The 10,096-nt window shown below is 46.1% G+C and overlaps 1 protein-coding gene across 1 annotated transcript in view; it reads left to right on the forward strand.

The window, feature by feature from the left end:
• Window positions 1-371: 371 nt before the first annotated feature.
• The window catches only part of DPPA2 (developmental pluripotency associated 2), a 12,748-nt gene continuing 3,023 nt past the window's right edge, over window positions 372-10,096 (forward strand). Inside the window, exons 1-6 of the mRNA XM_008057150.1 lie at window positions 372-404; window positions 2,802-2,952; window positions 5,066-5,226; window positions 5,318-5,371; window positions 6,576-6,837; window positions 8,499-8,694. Coding sequence (XP_008055341.1) covers window positions 372-404; window positions 2,802-2,952; window positions 5,066-5,226; window positions 5,318-5,371; window positions 6,576-6,837; window positions 8,499-8,694 — 857 coding nt within the window. The remainder of the gene's footprint in view (window positions 405-2,801; window positions 2,953-5,065; window positions 5,227-5,317; window positions 5,372-6,575; window positions 6,838-8,498; window positions 8,695-10,096) is intronic.

A 10,096-nucleotide genomic window follows, 5' to 3' on the forward strand; every position in this document is an offset into this window, starting at 1 on the left:
TCCAGCAAACCCACGTGGTAGCGCGCGCCGGTAGTTCCGGCTCCCGGGGAGGCAGAGGCGGAAGGATCGCGGGAGCCCGGCGGGTCGGCGCCGGGGTGGCCGTGAACGCGCCACGGCGCTGCAGCCTGGGACGCGGCGTGGGACTCCAACTCAAAGAGAAAATAAAAAACTGACAACGGCATCACGTTCTTAGACCGAGAGGGAGGGGGGAACGTGGAGGGGAGGAAAACAGCTCATCTGGGAAACAGGAAGTGGAAGGAGACATTTGCTTATAAAAGGAGAAATCGGGCTTCAAGCCTTCGGGTTGCAAGAAGTTAACTGCAGGTGTCCTCAGCGTTGCTGTCTTTGCCTTGTCCCGCATGTTGCTGAACATGTCAGACTCAAACTATGACAGCAGCAAGAAGGTATGTTTTGCCCTAACAGAATTATTTCACGGAGTCGCTTCTCAGAGTCTTTCTAGGTCTCAGGTGGGTCTCGCTCTTCTTGCCACGAATCCTCACGTCTGGAGGTTAAGAAACCCCCATCTTGGCACTTTCTCCTCTTTGCAAATGAATTGCTACTTTTCTTTCATATGATTATGGCGCTGTCTGTGTGTATTTGGGTGAGAGTGAAAAGAAGTAAGTTTTTTTCTTCCTAATCCAAAGGACAAGATTGGACTAAAAAATTTAAGAATTGGGTTAAATTAAATTGCTGAAACTAGACAAGGTAAAAATGGTTGTTTGGGGTTTTTTTTTTTTTTTTAAGGGAAAGTTAACATAAAAAAGTGGAAAAGGGTAATGTTGGATAGTCAGGAAACGGCCAGTTGTTTTCTTTTCTCCAGGAGTAAGAAGTAATTGCCAAAGGAGTTTCCATACTAGGCTTGGGTTGCCCTGGACTGTATAGAAAACTAAATGGATAAGACAGTGTCACGGTGTCTTTCCAGGGACCAATGTGCCAGGTGAGAGGACCAAACTGGCTAAAATTAGGTGTAAGGTTGTCGAGGCAAGTCGCATTCATTAGGCTTTGAGCCCCTACTTATCGCTGTAATGGAGTCATATTCAACAGTGATTGAAGCTGACAGGAATGAGAAAGTGTGGGGGGTGGTTTTAAAAAGTGGTACACAAATGCAAAAATCATGTATGATCTAGGAGTAAAAGTAATCAAGAGCCATCAAGAGATCAATTAGGGGAGGGGGAGGGGCATGGCATCAGCTCTAGGAGCGAATTTTACAGCAGGACGGGAATGGAGTTTATTCACCCTTGGATTTGAGAGGAAAAGCCAACTTCAGAACCGTACTCAAGCATGTGGTACTCGATGGCACTGTTCGTTTAATTTCCAAGACTCAGTTTCCTCATTTGTAAAACCGAACAAACGAATTAATGACTGCAAGTATCCGATGAGAATTAAAAGAAATACAGAAAGCACCTAGCACTGTGCCTGTGTCCTGTAGGAAACTAGTAAATGTCAGTTCCTTCCAGGTATCCACTTTATCTTTCATCCACTGGGTCACAAAGACAGCATGGAATGCCTATCATGTGTGTTGGGCTCCCTTTAGCTACTGTGAATGTAACAAAGAGGAAAATAGGTACATCCCTTCCCCTCATATCTTGGAACTGTAATCATCCTGATGTGGCTGGAGCTCAAAAAAATCTCAGGGGTCTGGAGCTTGAGAGGCAGGCAGGGACCTGGAATTTGTAGCCTACACAGATTTGTGAGCTAATTTGAGTTCATCTTTGACTTGAATAACAACGAGAAGCCATTGAGGAATTTTCAACAAGCAGGGAGCAATCTGCACAGAAAGATCAGAGTCAGAATGGTTTTAGCAGGAGGTTATTGACTGTGCCAGGTAAAATTTGGTAGCAGCTAGACTGGGGGATCTTGGGAATCGTGTCATATTCCCAAGGAATTTAGGAGACAAAATGAAAGTATTTGGTGTTTTGGCTGATGAGGAAGAAGGCCCTGGGGAAAATAATTCTCGAAACCCAAGCCCTGCCCTTCTAGTTTCTCTTTCATGATCACCCACTTGTGAATTGGCTTTTGCCAATTCATCGTTTCCCTTATTTCATAAAGGATCCGCTAATCAACATCACAGTCAAAGAATCCCAGTAACTTTTTTCTCTACCCGTTGTCTTCTCTGTTTCATTTTTCTTTTCATTCTCTCTTTTAAAAAAAAATTTTTTTTTTGAGTCGGGGTTTCACTCTGTTGCCCAGGCTGGAGTGCAGTGGCATGCTCACAGCCACTGCTGCTTCGATCTGCTGGACTCAGGTGATCCTTCCACCTCAGCCTTCCAAGTAGCTGGGACTACAGGCGTGCACCACCATGCCCGGCTAATTTTTTAATTTATTGTAGAGATGAGGTCTCTCCAAGTTGCCTAGGCTGGTCTCGAACCAGTAGGCTCAGGACTACAGGCGTGCACCACCATGCCCGGCTAATTTTTTAATTTATTGTAGAGATGAGGTCTCTCCAAGTTGCCTAGGCTGGTCTCGAACCAGTAGGCTCAGGCAATCCTCTCATCTCAGCCTCCCAAAGTGCTGGGATTATAGGTGTGAGCCACCTGAAAAATATTTTATTTAGAGTGGGGGCCTCACTCCGTTGCTTAGGCTGCAGTGCAGTGGTTCGATCACGGCACACCGCAGCCTTGACCTCCTCTGCTCAGATGATCCTTCCGCCTCAGCCTCCCTAGTGGCTGAAACTGTCGGCTGGAATTACAGGCGTGATTCACCAGGCCTGCCCTTTCAGATTCTTGTTCATTTGTTGTGCCTTGAAAGTAAGCAGTTGAATTGCATGAGAATCAATGACTGACTCTTTCTTCTCTTTCCAGAATTTCTTTGAGGAGGAAATAGATGATGAGGAAAGTGTGATTTTGACATTGGTTCCAGTTAAAGATGAACCAGACATAGAACAACAAATGGAACCAAGTGTTTCGTCAACTTCTGATGTCAAACCAAAGAAGACCAGGAAACACAGCAAAGGTATGAGGGGCAGGGATTGCTCAGTTAGCTACTCCTACAACTCTGGGAAGCCCAAGAAAAGTAAGGTTTATTTCCCCCTTTATCCTCTGTCTATACAACACCCAGTTTAAATCTCAGCTTAAAAACCCGTGGTAGGAGACCTAGGAAAGTTCCATACTTCTCGTTAGCTAAGCCCGTGCTACCACTGCCTTGCTTTTGTTTTGTTTTGTTTTGAGTTGGAGTCTCGCTCTGTTGCCCAGGCTAGAGTGCAGTGGCGTACTCACAGCCACTGCAGTGCCTACCTGCTGGGCTCTGGCAGTCCTTCTGCCACAGCCTTCCAAGTAACCGGAACGACAGGTGCGCTACCACACCTGGCTAATTTTTTTATTTATTGTAGAGACGAGGTCTTGCCAATTTCCCCAGGCTAGTCTTGAACCCACAGGCTCAGGCAGTCCACTTGCCTCAATCTCTCAAAGTGCTGGGATTATAGGCTGAACCACCGAACCTGGTCTGCCTTGCTTTTAAGAACAAAATAAGCACGTGTTCTCTTACGGGGCAGCTGATATGAGTTCAGATTCCCAACTCATGAGGGTCTTCTATAAAAATGAGGTTAATATGTAATTGCCTCTTACAAAGATTAAATAGTTTTGAAAACCACCTAGTATTTTACTTGGCAGGTAATTACTGATCAAATAACATAGCAGCTCTTAAAAATCATGACCCTTTGTTTCTGCCCTCAGTGTTTCATATAAAAGCATCAAATACATATTTTCAGAATGAGTATATTTTCTGGGCCAATAATAAGGATTTCAAGATGAAGTAAATAATGATAGGTTAGAGACTGGGTGCCATGGCTTACACCTGTAAATCTCAGCAATTTGGGAGGCTGAGGTGGGAGGATTGCTTGAGCCCAGCCTGGATTTCAAGTTTGAGGCCAGTCTGGGCAACACAGTGAGACCTTGTCTCTTAAAAAAAAAAAAAAGAGGGTTAGACCTAAGCAGAGCGAGGGAAGTTGGGGGAGCCCAGGAGGAATGAAAATGAAGCAGGCTGACAGATGATGGGCTATTGCTTACCAGGGGAAGAGTTAGTGGTGGCTTCTTTGATTTCTATGGGGAGAGCTGGTGGTTTGCAGTCCAAGATCTAGACATTTGAGAGGAGAAATCCATTACAATATTCTATTCATTTGGTTGCTGAGGGCCACAGAAAACAACAAGCTGTTGTAGGTTATTACACAAAACAGGGAATTTAGAGTCCAAACGTAGGTTTGTGTCCCAGGTCTGCCATTTTAATGGCTGTGTGATCTTGAGCAAGTCCTTCAATTTGTGAATTCATTGTTTCATTTGTTATATGAGAAATAAAAATGCATATGTATAAATGCAAATCGGGCTGTGGGAAATGTGAAAAAATCTTTGTAAATTTTGTTTTTTTGTTTTTTTTTTTTTAAGTTGGAGTCTCACTCTTGTCACCCAGGCTGGAGTACAGTGGCACGCTCACGGCCACCACAGCCTCGACCTGCTGGGCTTAGGTGATACTTCCGCCTCAGCTTTCCAAGTAGCTGGAACTATAGACGCATGACACCAGCTAGTTTTTTTTATGATTTATTGTAGGTCTTACCGAGTTTTTATGATTTACTGTAGGTCTTACCGAGTTTCCTAGGCTGGCCTTGAACCCCCAGGCTCAGGCAATCCTCTCGCCTCAACCTCCCAAAGTGCTGGGATTACAGGCTGAGCCACCTTGCCCAGCCAGATCTTTGCAAAATTTTTAAAGAATCTTCCAGACAGCTGGGTGTAGTGGCTCATGCCTGTAATCACAGGACTATGGGAGACAGAGGTGAGAGAATTGCCTGAGCTCAGGGGTTCAAGACCAGCCTGGGCAACTTGGCGAGACCTCGTCTCTATAATAAATTAAAAAATCAGCTGGGCATAGTAGCACATGCCTGTGGTTCCAGCTATTTGGAAGGCTGAGGCTGTAGGATCACCTGAGCCCAGCAGGTCAGGACTGCGGTGACTGCACGCATGCCACTGCATTCCAGCCTGAGCAACAGAATGAGACTCCAACCCCACCCCAAAAAAAGAAAAGAAAAGAATCTTCCAGACTTTAAACTATGACTCCTTTGATGCTGTTCTTTTCTCAGCTCATCCACCTGAAGTGAAAGAACCATTCAGCGTTCTCCCCAAAGCCAGATGCAAAGTCCCAGTCCTCCCCTTACCCACCATTTTGCCTCCCATTACCAAGGTGTGTCGGGACACGTTGAGGAACTGGTGTCAACAACTCAGTTTGAGCACCGATGGCAAGGTTAGTACACCGGTGGGAATATCTGCTGCCTGGAATCAGTATGGGAAGCTTCATCACCTTTTAACTTTTATTTCCTTCTTTATTTTCTAAGAAAACAGATGTTTATCTGAGACTTCAGAGGCACGCATACCCTGAACAAAAACATGTGAGTCATGAGTGTGTCAAGGGCGGGAGGGGGCGTCTGATCCTAAGTTGTCTCTAGTCTCCCACCATCTCTCTATTTTTTTGTTTTTTGAGTCAGAGTCACTCTGCCACCTGGTCTGGAGTACAGCGACACAGTCACAGCCACCACAGTGTTGGTTCCTGGGTTCAGGCGATGCTTCCGCCTCAGCCTCTTGAGTAGCTAGGACTACTGGTGTGTGTCACCACGCCTGGCAAATTTTTTAAAGAATTTATTGTAGAGAAGAGGTCTTGCTATGTTGCCCAGGCTGATCTCAAACTCTTGGGCTCAGGCAAGTCTCTTGTCTCGGCCTCCCAGAGTGCTGGGATTACAGGTGTGAGCCACCACTCCCAGCCTGTATCTGTCATACCTCTAAGGCAGCATTCTTTACTGTAACACTATGGACTTTGGGGCCAAATATTTTTTTATTCTTATTTTTTTTTTTGAGTTGGAGTCTCACTCTGTCGCCCAGACTGGAGTGCAATGGCCACTCCCAGCCACCGCAGCCTTGACCTGCTGGGCTCCGGTGATCCTTCCGCCTCAGCCTTCCGAGTAGCTGGAACTACAAGTGCAGCTACCACGCCCAGCTGATTTTTTTGATTTATTGTAGAGATGAGGTCTCGCCAAGTTGCCCAGGTGGGTCTCGAACCCGCGGGCTCAGGCGATCCACTTACCTCAGCCTCCCAAAGGCGCGGGATTACAGGCTGAGCCACCGAGCCCGGCCCAAATAATTTTTTTGTTTGTTTGTTTGTTTTGAGTCAGAGTCTCAGCACACCCACGGCCACCGCAGTCTCGACCTGCTGGGTTCAGGTAATCCTTCCGCTTCAGCCTTCCAAGTAGCTGGATCTATAGGCGCACGCCACTATGCCTGACTAGTTTTTGTGATTTATTGTATAGATGTCTCCCAAGTTGCCCCGGCTGGTCTTGAACCCTCAGGTTCAGGCATTCCTCTTGCCTCGGCCTCCCAAAACGCCATTGTACCTGGCCAATTGCAACTGGCCACCCCCACACAGTTTTAATGACCAAAAATTTCTCCCAGTGGAGAACCACTGCTCTAAGGGAACTGATATCCCTAAGCCCTTCCACGTTGACATCCATGTTCAGGTCAGGACAGAGAGTGATACAATTGCCACAGAAGTCCTCACGGCAATAGTGCTCACTGAATACTCATCATGAATTTCATTTATAGGATATTCCTGCAACATCACAGGAGGCCAAATTACAGCCATATTCGAGGGAACACAAGTCACTGACCAAGAGAGCAAGGCGTCGGAAAAGTTGTAAGCTGAACGAGAGTGCATTAGAGAATATTACCGTTGAAGTGGTAACTTCAGCTCAGGAAGCCATGCTGGCGGCATGGGCAAGGATTGCTGCACGAGCCGTGCAGCCTAAGGCTGTGAATTTACGATCCACTCCTGCTTCTGTCGAGGCCTTTGTGATGCCAGTCTCTGGTAAGATCAGCCTTCAAGCGTAAGTGTCACTTCAGAGAAACAACATTCACTTTGATTCCCCAAGACGATCTAGCCGGGAGCTGTGGCTCATGCCTGTAATTCTGGCACTTTGGGAGGCAGAGGTGAGAGGATTGCCTGAGTCCTGGGGTTTGAGACCAGCCTGAGCAACATGACGAGACCATGTCTCTACAATAAATAAAAAACATTAGCTGGGTGTGGTGGTGCATGCCTATGGTTTTAGCTACCTGGAAGGCTGAGGCGGAAGGATTGCACAGCACATCAAGGCTGTGGTGGCCATGAGCATGCCACTGCACTCCAACCTGGGCAACAGTAATTAAAAAAAAAAAGATGACACTTCCTTCTAATTTTCATTAATATGCCATATGAGCTAATACCGCCACCCCCCCCCCCAATTACTCATCCTTTCATGCTCCTCTTCATTCAGCAATTATTGAGCAGATACTGTGGTCCAAGAGTATGGTGTGAAACACACATGTTCTCTACTTTGTTTTACAGCCTAACCCGGAAGATATTACATATACTGGCTTATTTACAAATGTTTGAGCCTTCCATGACTGCTCCTGTCTCTCAATTTCAAACATCATTTGCTATCTGTACCACTTTCTTTTCTTTTCTTTTCTTTTCCCTCCCTTCCCCTCCCCTCCCCTCTCCTCTCCTCTCCTAACCCACAGGCTCAGGCAATCCACTCACTTCAGCCTCCCAAAGAGTAGGATTACAGGCTGAGCCACCGAGCCCGGCTTTCTTTTCTTTCTTTTTTTGAGTCGGGGTCTCATTCTATTGCCCAAGCTGGAGAGCAGTGGCATGACCCTGGCTTACTGCAGCCTTGATCTCCTGGGCTCAGGTGATCCTTCTGCCTCAGCCTCTTATAGCTGAGACTATGGGCGTGCATCACCACACCTGACTAATTTTTAAATTTTTTGTATAGACGAGGTCTTGCTGTGTTTCTTAGGCTATCTTTGCACTTTTTTTTTTTTTAGTTGGATGGAGTCTCCCTTTGTTGCCCAGGCTGGAGTGCAGTGGCATGATCATGGCCACCCCAGCGTCGACCTGCTGGGCTCCGGCGATTCTCCTGTCTCCGCCTTCCAAGTAGCCGGAACTACAGGCGTGTGCTACCATGCCCAGCTATTTTTCTAGTTTTTGTTGAGATGAGGTCTCACCAAGTTGCTCGAATTGGTCTTGAACTCGTGGGCTCAGGCAATCCACTTGCCTCGGCCTCCGAAAGTGCTGGGATTACAGGCTGAGTCACCAAGCCCAACTGTCTTTGCACTTTTAAACAGACTCTTTTACCTGTTTTCTGTGATTGAAGTAGTACAGTGCAGTGATAAGGTGAATCAGTTGTGATCAGAATACCTGGATCGATGTCTTAGCTCAGGAAAAGTCATGATGTTTAACATCATCAGCTTGATTTTTTTTTTTTTTGTAGCAATGAGCTCTCTCCATGTTGCCTAGGCTGGAAACTCCTGGGTTCAAGCAGTCCTCCCCTCTCAGCCTCTCATCATGTTGAGCTTACAGGTGTAAGCCATTGCATCCAGCTCAGTTGATTCGTGAGCAGAATAAAAGAAAGAAAAATCAACCGAGACGTTGTTTTTGGTGTTATTTTGATTTTTTTGGTTTATATTTGCTTCTCTTTCCCTCCCCAGGTATCAGGTGGTGTGTGGTCCATGGCAGACCTCTTTCGGCAGACACAGAAGGTTGGGTTCGCCTGCAGTTTCACGCAGGTCAGGCCTGGATGCCTGCCACGCCCAGGAGGATGATCTCTCTCTTCCTGTTGCCAGCCTGCACTTTCCCATCCCCAGACCTAGAAGATAATATGTTATGTCCCGACTGTGCTAAGAGGTAACCCTTAATGACCTTTCTAAGCATGGCTCACAAAAGAATGAACGTATAGAGATGGATTTCTGAATAATTTTATAGGGGATGGCAGAGGGCAAGCATGCTGTTTTCTTAAATTGCCATATAGATCAGGCAAAAATAGTAAGCAATAAGGACTCAGATAAATGGGGCTAGTTCTTATCAGCCTTGACAAAGTATCTGACAAGTCAGGATTTGATTTCTTTATCTTCCTTTTTTGAGTCGAGGTCTCACTCTGTTGCTCAAGCTAGAGTGCAGTGGCACAATCGTGGCTCACCATGGCTTCAACCTTCTAGGCTCGAGTGATCCTTCCGCCTCAGCCTCCCAAGTAGCTTGTCTACAGATGTGGGCCACCACAGCCTCATCTTTTTTTTTTTCGGACTCTCACTTTGTTGCCCAGGCTGGAGTGCAGTGACATGCTCACAGTCACCGCAGCCTCAATCTGCTGGACTCAGGTGATCTTTCCACCTCAGTCTTCCAAGTAATTGGACCTACAGGCATGTACCACCACACCCGCCTAATTTTTTGATTTACTGTAGAGATGAAGTCTTAACCAGTTGCCCAGGCTGGTCTCAAACTTGTGGACTCCAGCAATCCTCTCACCTCGGTGTCCCAAGTGCTGGGATTATAGGCGTGAGCCACTGTGCCTGACCCCTGCCTCACTTTTAGAGACCTGTTCTAAAGCAAAGAATAAACAAATATTAGAATGTTTACTCCATGTCAGATACTCACAAGAGGATAAAACAATTAAAATCCAGGTAGTATACTTACTCAAAAATGAGTAAGAGAAGCTGTGGAAATATTTGGGAAATACTTGTATTAGAGTAGCTTAAGGAAGCTTCAGAGGAGATTACATGTACTGAAAAGAGTTTACCAGATGTGAAAATAGCCAGTGCAAACACATGGAAATAAAAGAATATGACATTCTTAGGAACTGCCAGTAGACCAATGTGATTGAAGCTTGTAATGACAAATTAATCTGGGAACAGGGGAGCAGACCGTGAAGAATTTATCTATGTGAAAGGTTCCATATGTTATCCTGTAGGTAATTATTTCTCGGTCACTTTTGGGACACAGATTCCTTTAAGAACATAATGGTAACTACATACCATCCTGAAAAATAAACATGAGATAGACACACAAACACTGCATTAGAGTGTATATGGACCATAGAACTTCTTTTTTTTTTTTTTTTTTGAGTTGGAGTCTCACTCTGTCGCCTAGACTGGAGTGCAGTGGCCGCTCCCGGCCACCGCAGCCTCAACCTGCTGGGCTCCGGCGATCCTTCCGCCTCAGCCTTCTGAGTAGCCTGAATTACAGGCGCGCACTACCATGCCCGGCTGATTTTTTGATTTATTGTAGAGATGAGGTCTCGCTGCCCAGGCGG

This window comes from Carlito syrichta, unplaced genomic scaffold (assembly GCF_000164805.1).
Source record: "Carlito syrichta isolate Samal-C Ts95f unplaced genomic scaffold, Tarsius_syrichta-2.0.1 Scaffold302790, whole genome shotgun sequence".
NCBI lineage: Eukaryota > Metazoa > Chordata > Mammalia > Primates > Tarsiidae > Carlito > Carlito syrichta.